Raw genomic sequence first — 25671 nt, 5'->3', positions numbered from 1 at the left:
AACATTTATATAATTTCAATTACAGCCACAGCCAGGGACTGACTGAATGTCTTGAATCTCAAATCCAAATTCTCAGAAGAGACCATCTGATTGGGCCAGCTTGGGTCAGATGTTCACCTCGGGTGCAAACGACTGTGGCTGGTTGGGGGGGTCAAGCAGTACAAAAGTGACTATGGATGATCCATTCATCTGAGGAAAGTCAAGTTTTCAGAAGAAGGAGCCACTATGAATTGGCTAAACACTTACATAAATTTCCTGGAACTGATAGTTCCTGAATGATGCCTTCTCTTATCTGAGTTTGTAAAAAAATTTTTTTGTGGATCCTTCAGTGCTCGATTCCATGTTACTCTCACTCTGGAATATTTTAAAAATTAATTGGAGTAACTGTGGTAAGCTATTCAAAAGTCAGTTTTTAAGTCCATTACCTTTAGCTTATATAGCACCTTGTCATTTTCTCTTTTGCACTAGGGTTTAGGGCCTGGCTACTCAAAGTGAGGTACACAGACCAGCAGTGTTGTTAGCACGGCAGAATTCCCCTCTCACCTACATAAGCAGCATCTGAACTTTAACATCTCCCTGGGTGATTTTATATTAAAGTTAGGTTAGCACTGGAGGGGGTTCTTGTCTTATCTCTCTTACTAGAATAGAAATTCTGAGGTGGGGTGGCTTTATTCAGCAAATATCAATATTGTGTACTTTCTATATGCAAAGTATCTTGCTTTGTCTTGCAATGGACGGAACTCCACAAATGCCATAATGAGGGGATTTAAAGCTCAGAATAGTGGTTGAAGAAGATAAATTAATCACATGGTATCTGAGCTTTGGTTTAAAATAATCCTGTGGGCCCTGACCAGTGTGGCTCAGTTGGATGGGCATCAGCCTGCAAAATCAAATGTTGCCAGTTCAATTCCCAGTCAGGGCATGTGCCTCGGGTTTGAGTTCAGTCCTCAGTCAGGGCACATGTGAGAGGCACCCGATCAACATTTCTCTCTCTTTTTTAAAAATACATTTTATTGATTATGCCATTACAGTTGTCCGATTTCCCCCCCTTCATTCCCCTCCACCCTGCACACCCCCTCTCTTACCATTTCCCCCCTTTAGTTTATGTCCATGTGTCACAAGTTCTTTAGATTCTATATTTCCCCTACTATTCTTGCCCTCCCCCTGTCTATTTTTTCCCCACCGCCTAAGCTACTTATTCTCTGTACCTTCTTCCCCCTTCTCCTCCTCCCACTCCCCTGTTGCTAACCCTCCATGTGATCTCCATTTCTATGTTTCTGCTCCCGATCTAGTTGTCCTCTTAGTTTGCTTTTGTTTTAGGTGTGGTTGTTAATAACTGAGTTTTCTGTCCTTTCACTGTTCATATTTTTTATCTTCTTTTTCTTAGATAAGTCTCTTTAACATTTCCTATAATAAGGGCTTGGTGATGATGAACTCCTTGAATTTGATCTTATCTGAGAAGCACTTTATCTGTCCTTCCATTCTAAATGAAAGCTTTGCTGGATAGAGCAATCTTGGATGTAGGTCTTTGGATTTCATGACTTGGAATACTTCTTTCCAGCCCCTTCTTGCCTGTAAGGTCTCTTTTGAGAAATCAGCTGACAGTCTGATGGGAACTCCTTTGTAGGTGACTGTCCCCTTATCTCTTGCTGCTTCTAGAATTCTCTCCTTCATTTTCATCTTGGCTAATGTAATTATGATGTGCCTTGGTGTATTCCTTCTTGGGTACAAGTTCTTTGGGACTCTCTGAGCTTCTTGGATTTCCTGGAAGTCTATTTCCTTTGCCAGACTGGGGAAGTTCTTCTTTATTATTTGTTCAAATAAGTTTTCCACTCGTGGCTGTTCCTCTTCCCCTTCTGGTACCCCTATAATTCAGATGTTGGAATGTCTAAAGATGTCCTGGAGGTTCCTAAGCCTCTCTTCATTTGTTTGAATTCTTGTTTCTTCCTTCTTTTCTGTTCGGTCATTTTTTTCTTCCTTCTGGTCCACTCCATTGATTTGAGTCCCAGTTTTCTTTCCATCACTATTGGTTCCCTGTGCATTTTGCTTCATTTCACTTAGTGTAGCCTTCATTTGTTCCTCTAATTTGTGACTAAAATCAACCAGTTCTGTGAGCATCCTGATCACCAGTATTTTGAACTGTGCATCTGATAGGTTGGCTATCTCTTGGTCACTTAGAATTACTGGCTTTGGGGCTTTGAGCTGTTCTTCTTGAGCCATTATGTTTTGGTCTGTTTGTGCCTGTTACATATGAGGGGCGGAGCCTTAGGTTTTCACCAGGGCAGGGGGACCCAGTCACTGGGTTGTGACGCTGTAAGTGGGGGCGGGGTCAGAAAGGGGCAATGGCGTTTGTTCTGCTCTCTCTTGGATTTTGGTCCCCTCTACTGCTTCCCACAAGTAAATTGGGCCCTTCTGGTGCTGGTTCCCAGGTGTGTGGGCTTGTGCACCCTCCAGGACCCTGTGGGTCTCTCCAACGAACTCTCTGTGAGCCTGGGAGCTTCTCTCGGCACCTCAACCCCAAAAGTTTTTCCAATGGTGCTTTTAGGCTTTAATTCTCATCACTGGGACCCTGGTTTGCACGGTCTGTCCCACTGCTTGTTCCTCTGCCTGGTTTATCTAAGTGTGAATGTGTGACTGCGGTCAGCCAGCCACCCCTCGCCCTCACGGGGTCTGCCCGTTGCTACCCCACACCTGGGATCTGCCAACCGCCATCTGCACGCCTGGGTGGGCCAACCACCTTTTCCTGTGCGACCCTGCTCTGCCAGCCACTGACTCCGCCCCTCTTACCAGTCTGGCTGAATGGTTAGTTGTTGTCGAACTTTTATACAGTTCAATTATCTGTGTTTTGGTTGCGTTTTTGTTACTAAAAATTTGTTGTCTTTAAACTTGGTTGTGCAAGGAGACACAGTGTTTCCACCTACACCTCCATCTTGGCTGGAAGAACATTTCTCTCTTATGTTGATGTTTCTTTTCCTCTTTTCCCTCCCTTTCCCTCTCTCTAAAAATAAATAAATCTTAAGAAATATCCTGTAGGAGGTGGAAGGAAGTTTGGGGTAGGATGAAGCAAATATGGGGTGATAGAGAAATGGGAGTTCATTTCACTATTCTTTCTACTTTTGTGTATTTTGTATTTTTCCATAATAAAATTAAAAGAAAAGAATAATGGTGTAATACATTGTGAGAGGTTATCTAGCTGCCCAAAGTAAATTTGTTTCCTGGCTAAACAAAGCAAATCCAAGGCACTAAGAGAATTTCCAAGTAAGATTTTTCAATCCTGTCAAAGACTTTTGGAGGACGTGTGCAGTAGGAAGAAGTTTCAAACTTTGGTCATGTTTACTATATCAAATGGGCCTAATTAGTTTAAAATTTCTCTTTTAAAAGGAGAGAACAAATCTTTGAGGTATTACAAGGGCTCCTTGAAATAACTCAAAGCAATTTCCAGATTAAGAAAAAGTCTCCTTTTAAAACCTAAACCCTATGAAGTTTGTCAAATATCCTCGCTGAAAAAAGATTATATATAATTGTGAAACAATATTAAATTATTCACTTATCCAGAGTGACAATAAAAGATATCAAAGACAAATATAAGTTCTCTATTGTTAGCAAAACTTTATTTAGTTCTTAGAATTGAGAAGATTGCTTTCTTAAGTACTTAAGGACTTGATTAAGACAGTATGAAATACATAAATGTTTTTTATATTTCTTGTTTAATGTGTAATAAAACATAAAATCTTTGTTTTCTAGGCAAGAAATGTTTCATAATATCTGGAGCAGAATAAACACGGGAAAAGCTTTGTCATTTTAACAAAGGCCTCCCCCCAAAAGAACTAACTCTAATTCTGTATTAGCTTACTTTTGGTATTTAAATTAATTTACTTAAATTTATTCCAATCATATTCAGCTCAACCACATATAAAATTTCCTGTCTCAGGATTCTTTTTCCACAGACGTTCTACAACCTTCTTCATTCCTCTTAGATTGCCTCTTCTTATTTATTCAGAAATAACCAACTTTAGGACAAATTATTTTCTTTCGATTCCCTTAAAATGTACCTCCATACCTGATACCTTTTATTACGAAAACCATAATTTCTTTTCACTTTATAGAATTCTTAACCCTTAGAAACCTTAATTTCAAATGACAATTGAAAAGTGTAATCAGCATTCTTTAGATTCGTTGGCAGCACAACGGCATCAAGTATTAGATTGTGGAGTCGGCCTGGAGCTCGATTCAGCAACCTCAGTACTTAAGTTCTGGCTAAGGAAGAATTTAGGGCCAAGACTCAAACTATAAGACAAAGTTTATTTACAAAGTCACAGAGGTAAAAGAACTGAGCTGTAGAAGAAACGGGCTCAGGAGACACGATACAGAAGTAAAAGAAGGGCCATCGGAGCTCATGAGAAAGAGGGAGGCAAGGAAGATGTTCCTGCCTTGGGGGTGGGGGTGGGGAAGGCATGGGCCTGCTCCACAGAGAGAGCACCGCTGGATCCTCAGTCTTGAGGGTTTCTACCTGGAGGTCTCAGGGGAGGACGCCAATAAAATATTCATCCGCTTTCCAAAGGTGTCCTTTTGGGTTTGTGGTTTCTGTTGATCGGTCAATGTCAGAGCTGGGGGTCATTAGTCAATGCAGTTGGTCCTGATGTTAACCATGGCATCACTTGTCTGGTTTTCCTGCTTTTCTAGGCCTGAAGCTGGAACACAAGTGAGGCCTAGAAGTTATCCCTAGGGGTTAAGTCTTAAGGGAGTGGTCACGCAAGGCCCCACATGGGACTTGCATGAGGCCACTCTTCAGCCCTTTATTCCTCCTCCAAGTGGGTCTACCACATAACTAGTGACATGCCAGGGAAGGATAGGTCCAAACCGCATGACCAGTGATATGAAAGGTCAGGGGGTCTAAACTGCATGACCAGTAATATGCTAGGGGAGGGAGGGTTACCTCGGCAGTGAGGTCCCATTTTCCCAGTTTTGTCCCTTGCTAGGTACCCTGGTGACCTTCTGTACCTGGCCCATCATCTTTGCTCTACTCATGTCTCTCTAACTGCCTGCCACAGATTGGCAAATTTATGATATATTTTATAATCTTTAGAAACATAGGCTCTTTCATTGGCAAATATATTCACAAGTTTTTTCAGAAACATGCATTTTTTAGTAAAGTACAAAGCATATTCATTCACAGATTCTAATTTATCTTTTAGTTTCTCTAAAATAAGGAGCAGAAAGTAGGAAAATTTAGATTAATATAATAATTAATGTTTCAGAATTTTGAATTGTTTGAGACATCGAGATATTGAGTAATTTTTATCATTTAACTTAGTAAAACTCTAAAGTTTTAAGTTACACAAAAAATTTGGGAAACTATGTTTAACATGTAATTATTATTAAAAGGTTTTATCTAAAAAACCTTTTTATTTTATTTATATCAATTTATTAGTTTTTAACTCTATGAGATACTAAAACCTGTCGGAAGCTGGCCAGCAACCGTCCCTTGACGCGGTCGGGACGGTTGAGATGCAACTGCAAGGCAGAGGCAACTGTGGCTGGACTTCCTGTCTATCCCTCCATACATGTTTGTTTTAGTGACCAAAAGGTGGTGGGATTGTTAGACACCTGTATTTCAGGTTCATTGATTTGCATAATTCCAATGAAGTTATACAAAATAATTTCATGACCAGAGAACAAAGTCTCCCCCTAATGAAGTAGCCCCTGAATGCCTAAAAGTTGATGGAGTAACAGCCCCTCCTCTACCTTGGACAGGAATATATTTCAATTAGAATTAGACGGGCAAAGAAATAAGAGGAGCACAAACTAAGCACATAGAAACAGTTACCAGGGAGTCAGAGTCCATAGTACATAGAGAAACATTTTAGACAGAGAGACAGATAGCTAAGTTATACATCACAAAGGCTTTATAATAAATTTCCTATAACTTCTACTCAATCTAGCATACCCTTTTGCCCCATGCCAAATTCTAAGACCTTTAATAAACAATAAGACATTCAAACTCTGTGCATAGAGCTATTTCAGATCATCTGATTAATGGCTCTCCTGGTCAAAACAGCTTTTGTTTAACATAACTGAAACTATGGAAATTCTTGTACTTTTTCTAATTACCTCTGTATTGTTTTTTTCTGCTTAACTGATCACACCTCTTCCTTTAATGTTATACAACAATCTTTATAAAAATAAAGCCTAAATCAAACTCTATGAGTGCGGTCAGTCCCACAGAGGCTGGCTGTTCTCTGGCATCCATTCGGGTGTCTGACTCTTCATTCACCTGTGCTGTCCATCCTTTGGGGACTCTGAACCATGCCAAAGCTGGACCCCGGCAAAAACCAATTATTATCCAAGCTATTTTTTTGATAAAATTTTACCAGAAATAACATGAACTTATTTTGGTAAATGCAGGTAAAACAAAAATACATTTAATATTAATGACTCTAAAAGACATGTCTATTTAACCAAAATTTAAGCCAGTTAATATCAAATATTTTCCTAGACCATGTGATCATGAAAGGCATTTGGGTTAGTTTCTATTACATATCTAATCTATACAAGTATTTAATTATTTTTAAGGCTTTAAGTATTTCAGATTAGGAATACCATATGGAGGTAGAAAATACCATATTATACATAAAATATACAAACAAACACAAGCATGTCACAAACAGATAAAAACAGAATTACTACTAGTTGTACGAAAGACACAATTTTTCTTATTTGTCATTCATAGTGTTTGAGGAGGCTGGGAAAAGGAAATGGGAGGGTGTTCAGGCATAAGATATTTCTACACTTGTGTTTTAAAAGTGCTCCTTTTCCATTTTTTTCCCTTAGGTTTCTCAGCCTCAGATAGTTGTAGGTTGTGTTTGCATTTCTAAGTACCTAGCAGAAAGACCATCTGAAACTTTCAAAATATTCCTATCAGAGCTTAAAAATCAACTTCCAATTTTGCCAAATTTCTTACCAATTATTTACTTTTATTTTTTATACCTTCACCTGAGCACATTTTTTCATTGCTTTTAGGGAGAGAGAAACATCGACTGGTTGCCTTCCTTACACCCCCAGACTGGTATTGAACTCGCAACCTACATATGTGCCCTGACTGGGAATCAAACTTACAACCCTTTGGTTCACAGGCTGGCACTCGATCCACTGAGCTACACCGGCCAGGGCTTGTTTCTTAATAAATAGCTTAAAATCAATATCTCAAAAGGTAGCTTCAGGGTAGCAAATTTTTGGTCCCCTTCAGTTATGTGCAAATTATTCTTTCCTTTTTTTTCAATTTTTAAAAATATGTTTATTGATTTTAGAGAGACAAGAGGTGGGGGTGGGGAGAGAGAGAGAAAGAGGGAGAAAGGGATGTGAGAGAGAAACATTGATTGATTGCTTCCTATATGTGTCCTGAGCGAGGATGAACCCAGCCTTTTCTTATACAGGATAATGCTCCAACCAACAGAGCCACACTGGCCAGGCTACAACTGATTTTCTAACTTTGCAAAAGGATGGGTGGTTAGTCAGTTTCTTTCTGTTACTTAAAACTGACTTAAGGAAAAAAAGGGAGGGGGGTATTCTAGGTTACATAACTGATCATTCAACAGGCCGTCGGATACGACCATCCCAGGGTACATCCCCCTTGCCTCCCTGTTGGCTTATTTCTTGGTAGGCTCTTTCCACATGATCAGCATAGAGGCTTGAATAGTATACCACCCAAATTCAAGTCTACCCCAAATCTCAGAATAGAACTTATTTGGAGATAGGGTCTTTGAAGATGTAATTAGTTAAGTCAAGATGAGGGCATACTGGATTAGAGTGCGCCCTAAATTCAATGATTGGCTCCTAATAAGAAAAGGAGAAACATCAACAGAAGAGAAACATACACAAAGAGGAGGCCAGGTGCAGACAGAGGCAGACTAGAGTGATGCAGCTACAAGCCAACGAACACCAAGACTGCTGAGAGCATCAGAAATGAGAAGAGACAAGGAAGGATTCTTCCCCAGAGCTTTCAGATGGTGTGTGGCCGTGCTGACATCTTTATTTCAGACTTTTAGCCTCCGGAGCTGTGAGAGAATACATTTCTGTTTTTTTTTAAGCACCCACACACCTGTGGCAATTTATTATGGGAATCCCAGAAAACTATTACAATACCCTCAGCAACTCCAGGCTGGCAACTCCAGAAGTAAGGAAGAGCCCTTTTCTCAGTATTTTCAGCAAAAGTCTTGGGGGAAGAGCAAAGTTTTCCCCAATAAACAATATGTCCAATCACTGTGGCCAAAGGAAAACATTGCTCTGGCCAGATACGAGTCACCGTCCATTGAGGAGCCCGTGGTGAGGTTAGCCTATCTCAACCTCATGAGGACAAATGGGCACCTCTTACTAAAAGAAGTAATGAGTACAGGGCAGGGTGAAGTAATGAGTACAGGGCAGGCATCTCTTACTGAAAGAAGAAGTGAGTACAGGGCAGGAAGCCAGGCAGCCACGTGGAAAGGCCCACATAGAGAAGAACTGAGACCTTTGGCTACCAGTTCCAGCTAAGCTCCCAACCAGCAACCACCTGTCCATCACAGGGAGAATGAGTTGATTCTGAAAACTGCACTCTCATCTAGGAATAGATTTTTAAAGATATAAAGGAAGTAGAGATTCTCAGAACAAGTCAGAGCAAGGACAAATTTCCTTTTTGACAGGTTCCTAAACTGACAGGTCATAGAGCTGCACTTGTTGGTAAATTGGGTCTTCAGCAAGGACTTCTAACCATCTCTGCCATTATATTCTTGTTGATTAAAACGGAAAATATGAGTTGGATGATAGTATAATTAAGAGGAAAAGTGCCTGCTAAATGACTAGAGTGGCCTTTCTAGGCTCTGAAAAAGTAGCACTTGAGGCAAAAAACTTATTCCAACAGATTGTAGGCATATCCTGTCCAGGGAATAGATGTTGCTAAAAATGAATGTCTCTCTCTCTCTCTCTCTCTCACACACACACACACACACACACACGTCAATAAAATTTTTAAAAAGCCCTAGCTGGGTTGTTAAGTTGGTTAGACTATCATCCCTAAATGCCAAGGTTGCAGGTTCAGTCCCCAGTCAGGGCACATATAAGAATCAACCAATGAACTCATCGGTAGGTGGAAGAGCAAATCAATGTTTCTCTATCTCTCTTTTCTTTCTTCTCTTTCTAAAATCAATACATTTTTTAAAAAATTTAAAAAGAAAAAAATGAATGGCACTATATGGGGCCTAGCACCAGTGTTACAGGCATTTTGTGGAGACTGGGGTAAAGAGGTAAGAGGAGGAAGCTGGAGGAAGCCAACCTCACTTGAGGTTACGGAAGGAAGTCTAGCTGGGCACTCAGAAGAAAGTGTTGATGGGAGCAGCACCACGACAGACTGTTTATTTGTGTTGTGATAGATTAAAATTGGCCACAAGTTATTTACCACATCTCTCATCAACAGGTTAAGTCTATTTCCCTTCCTCTTGAATCTGGGCTGGCCTTGTGACTTGTTCTGACCAACAGAAGTAGCAAATGTGACCAAGACTTGACCTGAAGATATCTTCCACTCCATCCTATGCATTTTGAGTAGTCCTTCTTATAATTTAGCTGCTGTGCTCTGAGGAAGCCCAAGCAGCCACGTGGAGAGGCCCACATAGAGGAGAACTGAGACCCTTGGCTACCTGTTCCAGCCAAGCTCCCAATCAGCAACCAGCAACAACTTTTGGCCATGTGAGTGAGAACACTGGTATCTTCCAGACATCCTACTACCCAAGCCAACACTACATGAAGCAGAGAAACACTTGGTTAATACACTGAATTTTAAGAAATAATTTGTTTTAAGAGACTCATTTTGGTATTGCCTTTTAAATAACAATAGGTGGAAAACTTTTTACGTAAAAGATTACAATGATGTAATTTTTCTGTGGGTGAAAAAGGGGGTTCTATGGAAAGTAGAGTGATCTGATCATAAATTCCTAACTGGGCATATCATGGTGGGTGGTCATGCCCCAGACATAGAACTTTTTAGTAAAAGGTTTATCTTTGTCTTAAGCAGGATCTGTCCATTGTTCCTATGCAGCTAGGTGAAAATACTTTTGAAATAAGCCACAACCACCCTCAAGAAAGCACACCCTGTAGCCCAGTATGCCCTGCTTTTCCTCCACCTCCATGAAATCTTCCTTTCCCTCCTTAATTTCAAGTGCATAAAAGAAGCTGCAAAACTATTGATCTCAACAGCATTTGAGATCTTGCTCTGGCATATGTTGTCAGTTTGGCTCAAATAAATTCTTATAAAAATTCTCTACAGGTTTGGACATTTCTCATGTCGACATAGTGAAAATGAGATCTGTCCAGAAAAAGTCCAACCACTGTTAACGTGACAAGAATGGTTTGCATGACATCGACATAACCTGGCAGCCAAGGAGAATGGACTGGAATGCACATGTGTGAACAAGGATGACTTCACTGTACTAGTCAGTGGGGGCGGTAGATGTCATTGAGTGAGCATGTGTACTGCATGGCTGTTGAGTTCAAAATGACTAAGTGAGTGGAGCAATGAGTTTGTATCAAATTTTGCATTAATCTTGAACATTCCTCTGCGGAAACCATTTGGATAATTCAGAAGGCCGCAGCTATGGGGAGCTGGTGATTGGCAGCTTCATTATAACACAGTGTACTTATATATATCATGTCTCATGCAGTTTTGGGTGAAACATCAAATCACCCAGATGACTCAACACACTTACAGCCCAGAATTGGTGCCCCGTGGCTTCTGGCTTTTCCCAAAATACTATCACCTTTGAAAGGGTAGAGATTTCAGACTGTTGGTGAGATTCAGGAAAATATTATGGGGCAGCTGATGGAGACTGGGAGAACTGTGTGAGGTCCCTACTCACACAGGTGCCTGCTTTGAAGGAGACTGAGGTGTCATTGCCCTATGTATAAAGTTTCTTGTATCCTCTTCAAGAAATTCCTCTATTTTTCATAGTACATGGCTGGACACTTTCTGGACAGACCTTGTACTTTAGGTTTTACAGGCAAGACAGTCTCTGTTGCACTACTCAACATTGCCATTGTAGCACAAAACCAAACACAGACACTAGGTAAACCTGTGAAGCTGGCTGTGGTCTAATAAAATTTTCTCTACCAAAAAAATTGGGCTGGATTTGGCCTATGGAATCTGTTTGCCAACACCTGCAATAGATCATTGAAACAGAAATTGGCATCCAGAAGTGCAGTGCTTCCATAACAAAAACCTAAAACAGAGCATTGACTTTGGAAGCAAAAAGCTTATAGAGTCCTGAACAGTAGCAAGGAGATTGCAAGTGCAAATAAGGAAATTGTTACTGGAGGTTATTAGAAACTGAAACCAAGCCCTGGCTGGCGTAGCTCAGTGGATTGAGCGCGTGCCTGTGAACCAGATGATTGCGGTTCAATTCCCAGTCAGGGCATATGCCTGGGTTGCAGGCCGGTTCCTTGCAGGCTAACTACCAGCAGGGGACGCACAAAAGGCAACCATACATTGATGTTTCTCTCCCTCTCTCCTTCCCCTCTAAAGATAAATAAATAAATAAAGTCTTAAAAAAAAAAAGAAACTGAAACCACATACAGTCAACATGAAGTTAATGTGGATGGTACAAAATGTATCCAATGAACTTGTGGTATTGCTCTGGAGATTTCCAGGCAAAATGTTCAAAGTTGCAACTAACTTGCTTTAGCTGCCTATAAAAAAGCACAGAAGAAGAAATTTCTGTTTCAAGCAGAATTTAGAGGAACTATAGAGGGCTCAGGACAGTCTCAACAGCCAGCAAAAAAATCACTCAAAGTAAATGAACTGATATCCAACACCCTATGGATGCCCTCTTTACTCTGCTGGGGCTCCTATATCTGTGCTGGACTGCCACCCTCCCCACCCCTCACCCCACCCCCTCCTCTTCGATGCTTGAGCTTTTACACACTGTCCATGCTGTTTGGACTTCTACTTTGCTCATTCCTTCCTAGTGGCTTTTGGATAGAATTGCTCAGAGAGGAAGGAAGAAGGTAATTTGTTTTACGGTTCATGGTTCCTTGAACGTGAGGAATCATTCCTAGGCCAGCCAGATTCAGATGGTAAGATAAGATTCTGGGCCTGGAGGCTGAGCCTGAAGTCTTAATGGGAAGTGCCTTTGGGTAATCTCTGGAGGAGATTAATGTATTTTACACATGGGAGGAATATAGAAAATTTGTGGCCACTGGGATTACAAAAGATCTCTGCTAATTTTTTCCTAACTCCTTCTGCCATCAGGAGGTGAAGTCTATTCCTATTCCCCTTGAATCTGGACCACCCTATAACTGGTTTTAACTAAAATGCCCATATAAGTGATGCTTAAGGCTGGGCCTTAAGAAATCTACATCTTTTTGTTCTTGAAATACCCCTTATATTGTAAGGAAACCCAAGCAGCCATGTGGAGGGGCCGTTGTGGAGAGGTCCAAGTGAAGAACCAAGGCCCCGCCCCCAAACCCACTCTGACCCAGCCCCAAGCCAGCACCAACTGCCAGCCATGTGAGTGAGGCCATTTGGGAATTTCCAACTGTGCTGGTGCTCCAGCTGACACCATGTGAAGCAGAACAGCCCAGGCAACCAACACAGTTGTGTGAAATGGTTAGTTTCTAAGACATTGAGTTTTGGGGTTGTGTGTTATTCAGCAACAGATCATTGAAATAACTGTTTACCATGTACCTGGCACTGTGCTGTGTCCTTCTGGTCTACTAGGGTGAAGCTAATGTAAACTGACAGGCGCAGACACAGGTGCTGTGAAGGGGCAGAGCAAATGCCTGCAGAGAGAAGCAGAGAACTGAATGAGTCCGGGCAGGTCAACATGGGATGGGCAAACTACCCAATCCGGACCCCAACTTTTGGCCAGTCAGCGTGGCAATTTCCTTCCCCAAGTGTCTCCCCCTAATAGGATTGTTTCACCCGAAAAAAGTGAGAGTGGAAAGAGCTGGAGAAGGTTGCCTTGGGTCTGTCTAACACTAGTTCATGTTGGACAATGTTATCCTGAAGGTTTCTGGCCTTCCGGACCTTTCTGTAGGAAGAAATGTACTGATTCCAGGTACCTCTGGACAGGAGCTGGTGAGGCTGGTGTTCGTGCCTCAGTGGACTCTGCATGTTCCTGGGAGATGGAGCAAGTGTTGTTTCTTTTCCTCACTTCCTGGCCACAGATAGGGTCCTGGGACAGGTCTATGACCCCTAACCTCTCCTCAATCCTGTCTCCTGGCCATTACCTAGATATATAGAAGATAAATCACCATTTTCCCATCCCCTCATTTTTCAAATGGGGGCTAATCTGACCCATCCTCACTCACTGGCCAGGCATTTTCCTCTAGGCATACATAGGCTGTTAGGTTAGCTTCATCCTCACCAACTCGAATAACTCTTGACTTTTGTGTTCTAAAGTAACTTAGCAATAGTTCTTTCCATCTCCCTTTCCCCCATTATAAAGAAGATAATAAACATTCATTTAACAGGTATTTTAACAAGTATTTACTCAATGCCAAGTCTGTGCCAGGTCAGTTCCAGGAACTGCAAGTTCTAGGGTCAGTTCTAGGATGCAGTAGTGAATAAGAAAGTTCCTGCACTCACAGAACTGATTTCCTATTGTTTGAGACAGACATCAATAAATGTCCAATGATGGGTAGTGGTACCTGCTCTGAAAAAAATCAAGCAGCTTATGCAAGTTTGGGTGGGCGACTATTCTGTAAGGGTGACCTAAGAAGACCTTTTTTATAAGGTGCCATTTGAGTGATCTGAATGAAATATGGGAGAAGAGTATTTCCAGCTAAGTGAATAGCCAAGTAAGTACAAAGGAGGTAGGAAGAAATAGGGCAAGTTCAAGGGATAGCAATTAGGCTAGAGAGACTAAAGCCAGTAGAGAATGACAAAGGTAGGGAAGAGAGATAAGAACCAGGTCAAATAGGGCTTCTTTTTTAACTTTGTTCTAAATAAAATGGCAGGATCTGATTTATGCTGATGAAGATCTATTCGGATGCTCTTTGGAGAACAGACTGGGGAAGTGGCATAGAGGAGGTAGAAGCAGGGTGACCAGTTAGGAGGCTACTGTATAAGCAAGGCCAAGACATTGGTAGTTTGGTCTGGAATGGTTACAGCAGTTAGTGAGTGATGCATTCTGATGATTTGAAAGACTGACAATTCTGACAAGACTTGCTGAGGACCTGGAAATGGCATGTGGGAGTAAGAGAATCACACGGATGACACCTTTCAAGTTTGGGGCTTGGGGAACTGGGGGACAATGGTGCCATTCTCTGAGGTAGGTGAGAGTGGGAGTGTAGGTAGTAGGTTGTTGGGGGCAGGATGTGTTGAGTTTAAGAGGCCAGTATGATAGGCAGTTGAATATTAGTCTGGTGGTCTGGGCTAGAGACAGAAATTTTGTAGTTATGAGTATAGTTATTATAAATCAACTCTGAGGAGTGAGCATAGACAGAAAAGATCATCATGGACTATGATAGCCTGGGGACTTCAACAACTAGAGAAAGGAGGAGAAACCCATCAAAAGACGAGAGTGGCCAGTGAAGTGAGGAAGATCGTGGAAAAGCCTGATGTCTGGGAAACCAGGTGAAGAAAGTGGATCCTGTACCACCGCAACCAAAGGTCAACTCCTGAGCCTCTGTTTTCTCATCTGTGAAACGTAGACAGTAGCAACTACCTACTTTACAGCGTTGCTGGAATTAAATGAGATAAAACATGTAGAGCAATTAGCTTGTGTCTGATTGGCCTATACCAGTAATAAACTTTCAATCTATGTTATCATTTCCCCCCACTTTAGAGTTGGCTTCTCCAGCTACATAAATGACAGCACCACCATGAGTCCTTCTCAGGAGTGAGGTGTCTGCTCACTCAGGCAATAGGTGGGCCTGAGGCGCCGCCTCTGGATCGCCTCTGGATCGAATTTGAACCAAGCCTCTTCGGTGGCTAAGCCTCTCACCCGCACAGCCTCCAGCCCTTACTTGCAAGTCAATACGAAGTTAGCATGTGGCACGTAAAAGTTTTGGAGCCAGAATTCTGCCTCTCAACAGCTGTGGGATCTTATGCAAGTTTCCTAAGCTTCCTGAGCCTTGAACTCTATCTGTAAAATGGGGACAATTCCTCCGTCACAGGATTGTGTCCAGGCCCTTTGCTGATTGTCAATAAAGCCAGCTCCTCTCCTCCCGCGCGCTGGCAGTTAAGTTAGTGAGGCCCTAGGCTCCCCTCCTGAAGCGTGTATCCCGGTGGGGTGGGACGCGCGGAAAGAGGCACCCTCCCCCACACGCCCTAAACCAAGCCGGGCAGGGCTCTGATCCTGTCGCCTGGGACGAGCGGGAGTAGCCGACTCAGCCACTTTCTTTCGTCACGGGGCGCCGCGTGAGCCACGTCTTCTCGCCCGGCCCCCACAGCGGAGACGGGCCCCGCACGCCGAGGGAGGGGCCCGAACGGCCCAGAGAACCCTCCGCAGTCCTCGCACCCCGCGCCTAAGTCCGTTTCTTGGACAACCTCTTTCCGCTAAGCTTCCAAACCCCCAGGCCTAACGCCGCCACGACCCTCCACTCCTCCAAACAGCGACCCGCTCGCTTTCTGCCCCGCCCTGTTCGGTGCCACCACGCCGCCCCTCAACACCCCAGGAAGCGGCGGCGCCTCTCCAGGACGGCTCGGAGGAGGAGGAGGCGCGGCTCGCTAGCGACCGAAGCCTCCGGACCAAGGCTCGGGAGGACCAAGGCTCGGGAGGACCGCGGCTCACAGCGGGTCGTCGGGGTCCGAACTCAAACGCTCGGCGGCTCCCTGCCCTGAGGGCTGCCAGCCGGCCCCTGGAAACAACTCCCTTCCCCGGCAGCTCCGCCCCCGGCAGCTCGACTCCCAAAGCCACGCCCCTTCCCCCGTCCCGCCGGCCCCCGCCCTGGCGCTCTCGCCCCGAACGTCGCACTCCTGGCCCCGCCCCCACCCCGGCCCCGCCCCGGCCCCGCCCGCGCCTTGGGCACCTCGGCGTCGCTCCGCCGCAGGGCGGGCGGGGAGTCTCCGCGTTCCGCTGCTTGCTGTCCGGCGCCGAGTTCCTCGGCTCTCCCCGCCCCCTCCCCCCATTCCCGCGGTCTGGCAGCGCCTGGCCGGCGGCCCGCGGGCGGGCCGCCCTACCAGCTGTAGCCCACCCGCCTCTTAAAGCTGCGGCGGGAAGATGAAGTTCCGGGAGCCTCTCTTGGGCGGCAACGCCGCGATGCCGGGCGCATCCCTGCAGCGGGCCTGCCGCCTGCTCGTGGCCGTCTGCGCTCTGCACCTCGGCGTCACCCTGGTCTACTACCTGTCCGGCCGCGACCTGAGTCGCCTGCCCTATCTGGTCGGGGTCCCCACGCCGCTGCAAGCTGGCTCGAAGGGCGCAGGTGCCATCAGGGAGCCTTCCGGGGAGCCCCAAACGCGAGGAGCAGCGCCGCCACCGCCGCCTTTGGACGCCACCTCCGAACCGAGTCCGGGTCACGGTTCCAGCCCAGAGGCGGACTCTCGCCCCGGCTCCTCGAGCAACTTGACTTCGGCCCTAGTGTCGCCCAGCGCGGCACTGTCGTTGCCCGCTTGCCCGGAGGAGTCCCCGCTGCTCGGTAAGGACTCGAGGCTGCGTCAGTCCGAGAACTGGGACTGTCTCGGATTTCCCCGACAGGCCCCCCAGGCTGTCGCCCATGCCTTCTTCCACGACGGCCAGCCTCCCTGTTCCGAATCCGAGTCCCCGATCCCTAACTGTTTCCCGGCTGCTTGGGGGTAGATCAGTCCCTTTGGATTCGTGTTACAAGTCGGTGCGGGATGGTATGGGGAAACCACAGGCCCCTCTGGCCCCAGAGCCCGAGAAGGCCTTGGAGACTCCCCTGCTCTTGCCCAAGCCTCAAGTAGTGTTGGACTTTGAGTGTTTAGGGCTTGGAGCAGCCTTCGCCTTGCTAGCTCAGAGTAACCTCCAGTTTGGAGGACAGATGATGAGGCCTCCAGTGGGAAGGGGAGCTGGGTCCCAGTTCACGTCTGCCACAGAACCACCTCACTCTCAAGGGAGTGTAAGTTAACCTTTTCTCCTGAGCTTTTAGGCAAGTGACTTTCCCTAAACCTCTGCTTTCTTGCCTGTTAAATGGTACCTATTTCAGGAAGTCGTTTTCAAAAATTAGATAAGACACTATAAACAAGGGCTTACGTAAAAAAGAGTTAACCCTCAATAACTTGTCACCCTTGTGTTCAGCTCCTCTTCCATTTCCCTGCCCAGGGACCCTCCTCTCCTGCTTCTTGCCCAAAACCTCAGTGAGCTGGGTCCTTCCCGGGGTGGTAGGTGTTTGTGGGAACATAAAGTGTGTACCCTGGGGATGGGAGGGCTGAAATATAACGAGTTAGTACTGAGTTGCCTCTTTCAGGGAGCAGCCTGGAGTCTCAGTTATTTGGCCTAGAGGATGTGAACTCTAACCTCCATCCAGCCTCTGTTTCAGCTAGGCTGGGAGTTTGGGTGGGTGGGATTACATTCCCCACGTCAGCAGGAGGCTGAGCCTACTCCCAGACCTTTCTTTGACCTGTAATCCACAGGCAGTCAGGCCCAACATGGCCCCAGGTTGCTCCCAAGATTACCGGACAGGTGGCTGCTCATTTCTAATGGCAGGGTTTAGAGACGGTTGTTCCGAGTGAGGGGCCCTGGCAAGGGGCCCCTATCAGGGATCCTGCTGATAGGAACTCTTACACTTTTCCACAGAACCCTGGCAGGGCAGGCCTCTTACGGGATCTTGCTCAATATCTCCAGTAATTACTTCAACATTTTTGTATCCAGTTTGAGAGGAAGCTCTAGCAGTTGGTCAGACAGGAATTGTGGTAACAGGGGGCACTTTTTTTAAAGTAGAAAATTGATTTCCTTTGGACTTGATGATGGTCATCTGGGAAGCAGACTAGTCCTACCTATAAAATGAAGTCGAATCTTTGTCCTGCTGCTAAGTGTGTGATGTAGAGTTCCTCAGAGTCTCTCCTGTAGAAACTGAGGTTGTCCGTGCTTAACTTACAGGGTTGTTTCTAGGACTGAGTGAGATTATGTATGTCAAGTATGTGACAAAATAGGACTTGAGACCTGAAGTTTTATTTCTCAGACTCCCATGGAGAGTCTGAGAAAAGAAGGAAGAATGAGTTCCCTTACCCCTGAGAGGCCTGGTTTTGTCCTTTTGTTTTTAATTGTTGTCTGGACTTTATGCAGAAAGAAAGAGAAATTAATTAGCAAATTAAAGGACTCCAAAATTCATTAAATTGATGTTCGAGGTGTGGACTTCCCAATGAAGCACGAGAGGCTGTGGTGACTCACCTCTGCTCATGGCGTTGCGATTGGTGGCCAGTTGCTGGGGTCTCTGAATTGCAGTTAACTCTGAATTGGTGGCTCAAAGGGACTTTCTGAGATACAGTGCTTTGGAGGGCAAGGAGAGAGGCCCTGGGTCTTCTCTAGCTTGGCTGCCTTTGTGTGACAGGCATGGGACCGGGGTATTCAGGCGGCTGGTTGAGGCAGCCCCAGAAGGTGAAGGCGGAGGGTGTTTCTTCACTTTAACTGAGTCTTTAGATTTGAGTGGTTGGGTGCAGCTCCTGGAGGGGAAGTTCCTGGCTGGGGGCGCAGGGGGCGGGGGGTGCCTTGAGAAAGCTGAAAGTCTCCCTGGGGTGGGGGGGCGGGCAGAGAGAGATAGAGATAGAGATTCAGGGGTGGGGTATCTGTTCAGCTGGGCAGGTGTCTACCAAAGCCCTTTTTGAGTGGTTTTGAGGTTGGTGGGAGAAAGCATCCGTGGGTTTTAGAGCTGTGGCCTTTTCACTACTTGCAGTTTCTTTCCACAGCTTGGCTCTTCTTTCTGGTGTCCAGGGGTCTGGACCAGATGTGGCTGGTAGGGGGTGGGTAATGGGCATGCCCGTCCATGGAGGAGCCAGGCAGGGCTGTTGAGGGGTCTCTGTTTGATTTGTACTGGATTGACAGAGCCCTGGGATTGATTTCAGGTAGACGTGGTTTGAATCCTTTCTCTGTCTGTAGAAAGGATTGTGATGTAGAGCAGGGTACAGTGTTTGGAGCCGCAGTAGGTCCTGCCCTAGGCACACCCAGGTACTAGTGTGAGGTCTCCTGAGCTGAGTGCTGCTGGGGGGAGGTGGGCCTTTCCTGAGGAGTCCTCCAAGTTCCCTAGGGAATTCTCCCAGGGAGATGGGCCAGTAGGTGGTGTCCGCTCAGCCCTCAGGGGCCTGTCAGCATCCAGTCCATTGAACTGTGGTGGTGAGGCTCCTTTTCCTGACTGCCTGAGTGTTTGCCTGCAATGTAATCAGCCTGGGAGGAGCAGCGGCTTTGCATTTGGTGTAGTTTCCCTCCACCCCTGCCCCCACCCAGAATGTTATCTCTGCTTAGATTTGGTAGCAGCTCAATGTGACCTGACTGGTGACTGGCACTAGCACTGCCAGCCCAGAGAGGGTCTAGGTAGGGGGTGGGCAGTACCTCAGGTTGAACAGGTTAGGGGAGTCAGGGACCTGTTAGTACACAGGGCCTAGGACTGTTAGTACAGTCCCCTCAAAAGTGCTTTAGGGCAGGAGGTGGTGGTGAGTATGAGACTGCTTATTTTAAACCCCAGAGGCCCCTCTAGCCCGGCTGTGCTATGAGGAAGACTCTGATCTACAGGTGGGCACCAGAGAGTCATGGGTCCCTGGGCTAGCAGATAGAGCCACTTGTCTATGAGCCATTTTCCCTGGCTTTTGTGGGGACTGTCAGCTGAGCCTCTGCCTCAGTTTGTGCCCTGGAAGACAAAGCATTGGCTGGGTCTCTTCAGAGGTCTCAACTGGCCCTCAGGTATTTCTCTGCCAGCATACAGTCCCCTCCCCCCTTTCCCACATATGCACACGTGTGGACATAACCCCAGGACAGTGTGTACTTTGAGGACATCTGTCCTGGCCTCTGCTGGGAAAGGGCTTTCTCTCCCCTTTAGGGGATGTGTCTTGGAACCTCATCACCTTCCAGCTTGGGGTGGAGTCTCATCCTACGGCTTAAGGAGGCATGAGGAGCCTCCCCTGTGTCGAGATCTTTAAGCTTTGGAAGATTAGGTAACTAGTTATTTAATCCAGTTTTGCCCTGATACTTTTCTGGGGAAAATATTTATTGACATATATAGACTTGCCTTCTTGTTCATCAGGCTGTCATTGAGAACTACCCTCCATGGCTGTCTGGGTTTCTGATGGTGACAGGAGTGATTCCTGTCTGTTTTATTCTTCTCAGACTCTGAGCAAGTATGGGAGCCTTCACCTGGTGAAGCAGGTGTAAGCTCCTTGGGGCACAGGGAGCAAGAACCAAATGTGGGATTGGACTCAGACTGCAGCACCTTAGGATGGTAGCATCCCCTGGTGGAACTTTCTAGTCCCCTGGCCCCCACCCCTCATTGTTGAAAGGGGAGGGACCCTGCCTCCAGGCACACAGCCTGGGAGTGGCTGCTGGGGCTGAAGTCCTGTCTCCTGCCTCCGGTCCCCATGCTGTTTTCTGAAGTTATTGCCCAGTAGGCACCTAGTGCAGAGGCTCAGGGCTGCCTGTGTAGCCTAGAGTTTGGGAGAATCCCACTGGGTGTGTTTGTGTGTCCTTTTGTAAGATCTTCTATGATGACGACTTGCCTGGATGTCCTTGATGGCTAAAGCATTTGGTCACTTAACTCATTCTTCCAACGACATGCCTGTCCTAGGCCTGCTGGGTGCTAGGGCTACAGAGGGGAAGAGGACAAAATGTGAACTCACGATTTAGGTGGAGGAGGCATATTTAAACTGCTCTGATGACATTTAGGGAAATGTGTGTATGTGTTTAGTGTCTCCCTTGCCTTAACCATCCTCTTTTCTTTCTTTTCTTCCTTATTTTGTTCCCTTATTTGGAAACCCTGAGTTGGTATAAAGTTCTCCAGTCCTAGTTTTGTTTTATTTTTTACATTTTATTTTCCTGGTTTCATTTGATTGTGTGGAGACTGTTTCTCTAATTTCTGAAGCCTAACATTAGCTGTGCTGGGTAATTTTTAACTTGCTGCTCTTTAATGATTATGATGAGACATTAGCAGCCATATGACTAGGCATTCTAGTCTTTGGATAGCAGCAGGGTAAGGAATCTCTGGCTGGGACGTGGCTAATTTGTGGGTTGGAAATGATGGGATAGTTGATGCCAAGGCAGTCCCAGCCCTTCTATGGATTCTTCCCTAGGGGCTTTCCAGACTTTGGGGGCTCAGCTGGGTTCTGGGTGTTTGTGAAAGGGGCTCAGTCATCCTGTAGTCAAATCAAAGCTGGTCACTTCTCCAGCCTGTTACCCAGTGTCTCCTACCCCTTGTTCCCTATTGAGTATTCCCTGCCTATTCCTGGCAGGAAGCAGAGACTGAAATTCTGTTTGAATCCATAGCCACCTGGAAATTCCAGTTTTTCTCATCCAGTTAACTACCAATCCAGTTGTGTAGGACGAATGGTCTGCCCTTTCTGCCTAAATCCCTTGAGGGCCTGGCACTGTGGCCATATTACATTTGGCTCTGGCATTGCCCAGTGTGTTCTCTGGGCAATGAGGTCACTGTGAAGGACAGTGGAGGGAGTTAACAAGGTGTGGGTTTGGATTTGGTGGCCACCACAGCGCCCTCCTGTCCCTTAACTTGGTGAGGGGTTCGGGAGCCAGGCTGTGGCTATGATTGTAAAGGCCCCAGTCATGGGGGCCTCTGTGTTTATCTAGGCCTACGCTGGTCACCAGCTTGGGGAGAGATCTGGAATCCCTTTCTGAAGGTTGGTAAGGATGTTGTGGTGATTTGGGGGTGGGCGACAGCGTCTGGCAGGGAGCCAGCTGGTCATGGGCGAACGTGGCCTAACGGGATTTGACCTTAGAAGGCAGAAGGGCTGACTCACACCCTCAGTGTTTCAGGTTCTCCTTTCCAGCCATGCCTCAGCCAACTCCGTTCCTACACAGTGAAGGCCAGCGGCTGTGTAAGTGGCTGTGGCTGAATTATTTGGCAGTGGTTTTAATTTCTGGTCTGGATGTGTTATGTCGCTGCTCCTCTATGCCCCTGTTGCCTCTCCAGAGCCCTCCAGGAAGCCCAGAGAGAGGAGAAGGATTTGCCTCTCTGGGAGGGTCAGGACTGTAGTTGTTCGCTTTTTCCTGTTGTTGTTTTTTAAGGAGCTGACAATCTTCTTTTCTTTTGTGTAAAAAGCAATACAGGCTCATTGAAAATAATTTGAAACATTAAGGAGTAAAAAGCATACTTATGTTCCTGTCAACCAGACAGTGTATGGTGGCGTATTTTCTACTACTCTTAGTGTGTGTGTGTGCACGCGCATGTTCAAGGATATAGCTGATATCTTTGTAGAGGGACAGATAGACTGGTATAGAGATAGATAGCCTGGTATCTGGTATTTTTCACCTAAGGTTCTGTCACAAGCTTGGTTCTATACCTTGAAAAGGCACAAAGGCTATATTATTCTGTCTATTGAATATGCCATAATTTTTATCATTTAACAGTTGTTGAACACAGATGTACAAAGTTTTAGGGTTTTTTTTTCTTTCTGGGGGTCTCGTGAGGCTTGTGCACAAAGTTTTATGCACTTCTGTATTGTTTCCATAGTAAAGTTTTCTAAAAACAAAATACAGGAGTGCTTTTTTGAGAAGGACTAGGTTTTTATTTACTTTTTTAAAAAGATTTTATTTATTTATCTTTAGAGGGGAAGGGAAGGAGAGCGGGAGAGAAATATCAATGTATGGTTGCCTCTCGTGTGTCCCCTGCTGGAACTGGCCCGCAACCCAGGCATGTGCCCTGACTGGGAATCGACCTCAATACTCTGGTTTGCAGGCCCGTGCTCAATCCACTGAGCTACACCAGCCAGGGCCAGGACTAGGTTTTTAAACCAGTTTTCCTAAAGGATAGGCCATTGAAAATTGAAAATTACATGTTTGCTTGTTGCAGGCAGATGAGTATCATTTATTGTTGAATGAAGGCTATGTCTAGAATTTTGATTAAAAAGGAAACTAGGTGCAGGAAGTGTCTGGGGCAGGGAGGGCCAGGCAGCAGGCCAGGCTCTCAGGGATAAGGCCGAGCAGAGAACCAGTGGGGTGATGCCCCACCAGTCAGCTTTCGTAGTAACATTTCCATCTGTCTCCTTAGCAGCTGTGTCCCTGGTTTCCCGTGGACGGTGGGACTATGGGCTTGGGAGCACTGGGGTTGTGGTGCTTGGTGAACAACCAGCTGGCTAACCCAGTATTACTGACATGATCGACTTGACTATTTCCATAGAAGGTGTACCAACAAGCTAGCAAATCTGCAACACACAGCACAGCTCTCCCACCAACAGGAAGCTGTGAGGTCCGGGGGGGGGGGGTCATGAAGTGAGAAACCTGTAGGTTCTCAGGAATTCCTTTGGAGAGGAGCAGGGCTGGGGGTGGGGAGCAGGGGGCTTAGAGACCACGTGGGTCTGGCACGCAGTAGGTGCTTGTTCAGGGGTGTTAAGAGCAATTCAACCTCAGGCCAGTGTGCCAGGCTCTTTCCAAGGTGTCTATTTTGAAGTTATTTCCACTTGTAGTATCCTCACTGGAGCTAAATTCTCCCCTTGTGAGGGACACTTTGGGGTTGGGAATCTGCCAGGGGTCATTTGGCACAGAGCCTGGGCACGGGGGTGGGGGGGGCTGCACTGAAGGAAGGGGCGGGGTTTCGTCATACCAGTGTGACCAGTATGGTATGAGATCAGGGCCCTTCCTGCCCCACCACATGGATCATAGGGATGGGCCCTGGCAAGGGGTTCAGTCGTTGTCTGCCCCTATGAATGGGTGCATTGTAAAAATGCCTTACACTTTTTCTTAAAAAGTTTCTTCCTGTTTTGCATCATGTCCTTTTGCCTTTGACATCCTGAAACCACAGAGTTGTTGTTGGTGTTTTAGGAGACCGCCAGCTCGAAAAAACAGGAAAGGACTCCAAGATAAGGGTAGACTTAGAGAAACATATTTGCATTGTAGGAGGTAGTAGGTAGCTCCTGGCATTCAAGTGAGCTTTTCAGGCAGCCACAGTAGGGTCTCTGCCTATCCCAGAGACTTGAGTCTTCACCCAGAAGTTAATAGAGGTCCCAAGAAAGAGAGTGAATGGGGACTTATTTGGTCATTCAGCAAATTTTCACTGGTAACTAGACTAAATGAAGCATGGAAGTTAGATGCAAACAAGGCCTGACCCCTGTTCTTAGGGAGCCACTCGGCAGTGGACAGACTCTGGCAGTACTGTGTGGTCAGAGAGAGGAGTCAGAGTCAGAATGAAGGGCCTTGCTTCCAAACACTGACTGTAGCGGTCCTACCTCACCTGTTTGAGCAGTCTCCCTGGTTTAGAGGGGCAGGGGTGCACTGTTGAAAACAGCCTGTAATTTCCTGTAGTTGCTGCCTGTAGGAAGAACATCATAGCTGGGGCCCAGCTGTTGCATACAGTCACCAGCAGGGTAGGAGAAGATAGGAAGAGGAGAAGATGGAGGCAGAGTGAACAGAAGATGATAAAAGAGAGAGTTGGTATGGTTGGGATCATGCTGGACAGGAGAAGACTGAGGATAGCTTAGGGGGAGGGGCTGAAGGGCGGAAGGTAAAGGGAGAAAGAGGTACAAAGAGGGTTTTATGGTCTACAGAGGGCAGGAGGAGCAAGCTTTGAAGGCCACGGGAGTGAGGGTTCTGAGTTCTGGTTCTTCTAATTCATTATGTCATTTTGGGCAAGTCCCAGCTCCGTTGGCCCCTCTTTTCATCCCTGAAGTTTGAGTGGGCTGGACTTTTTGGTCTTTCGTGCACTCTGTCTCTTCCTCCTGAAGTCTATATAGGTTGGTGTGGGGGTGGAAATCCTGGTTATATCTGCAACATGAAAGGCTTTTGAAATTCCCTGTGACGTTTACTGTCACCCACTACCTATTTCAAGGGCTCTTGTGGTGAGGCTTCTGCTGAGGATTTTGTCATCTCTGACTAAGCAGGCATAAAGATTTTAGTTGATGAATAACCTCTGTAATGGCATGGTGAATGTTTCTTCCTATCACTCTGCCTAGCCATGTGATATGGGAAAGATGTTATCCTTTCTGTTCTCATCTGTAGCTGTGAAGCTTGATAACAGGGCTTCAAACAGTGCTAACGTAGAATAAGCTGAATATATGTTATCTATTATTGGTAGCACTGATAGGTTTTTTTTCCCCCCAATTCTCACCTGAGGACATGCTCATTGATTAGAGAGAAGGCAATGGAGGGAGGGTGAGAGGAAGAGCAACATCATGAGAGAGAGAAACACCCATTGGTTGTTTCTGCAGCCTAGGTATGTGCCTGGCTGGGGATCAAACCCACCACCTTTCAGCCAACCAGCCAGGCCACACGGGCCAGGGCAGTACTGATAGTTCGTTCTTACTTGTGAAGATTTTGGCTTTTACTTTGTAGGATTTCCTTCTTTTATTTATTTTTTCATTGAAAATGTCATCACCTTAAATGTTTCAAAACTTGATTCTTTTCTCTACCACTGTAACAAAACACGTGCCTAACAGTGTAGTGAAACTTGAACTTACTTAACAAATGTATACATATTATACTCTTTTGCAACTGTAGTGTGAAACTTTGCATTCTGCTATTTTCATTCAACTGTTAAATTGCTTATAATTATCCTAATTATCTTTTGTAGCTGCTCTCTAAGATTCTTATGGATATTCCC

General features: G+C 45.9%; 1 protein-coding gene and 1 long non-coding RNA gene across 2 annotated transcripts in view; one reads left to right on the top strand and one right to left on the bottom strand.

Moving 5' to 3' along the window:
• Positions 1-4282: 4282 nt before the first annotated feature.
• Positions 4283-15817, bottom strand: LOC118979795 (uncharacterized). The gene is made up of 2 exons (XR_005064994.1): positions 12707-15817; positions 4283-4691 (listed from the first exon to the last, which is right to left on the bottom strand). It is a non-coding gene; the product is annotated as an uncharacterized LOC118979795 (long non-coding RNA).
• A 169-nt stretch (positions 15818-15986) lies between these two features.
• B4GALT1 (beta-1,4-galactosyltransferase 1) overlaps positions 15987-25671 on the top strand; it is a 46814-nt gene continuing 37129 nt past the window's right edge. The window contains exon 1 of the mRNA XM_037036137.1: positions 15987-16602. Within this exon, the coding sequence (XP_036892032.1) occupies positions 16188-16602 (415 nt within the window). The 5' untranslated portion in view covers positions 15987-16187. The remainder of the gene's footprint in view (positions 16603-25671) is intronic.

This window comes from Sturnira hondurensis, unplaced genomic scaffold (assembly GCF_014824575.4).
Source record: "Sturnira hondurensis isolate 20B ecotype Veracruz unplaced genomic scaffold, ASM1482457v3 Scaffold0022566, whole genome shotgun sequence".
In the NCBI taxonomy this organism is placed as follows: Eukaryota; Metazoa; Chordata; class Mammalia; order Chiroptera; family Phyllostomidae; genus Sturnira; species Sturnira hondurensis.
The sequence above is the reverse complement of the archived record's forward strand: the minus strand, read 5'-3'. Positions and strand labels throughout refer to the sequence as shown.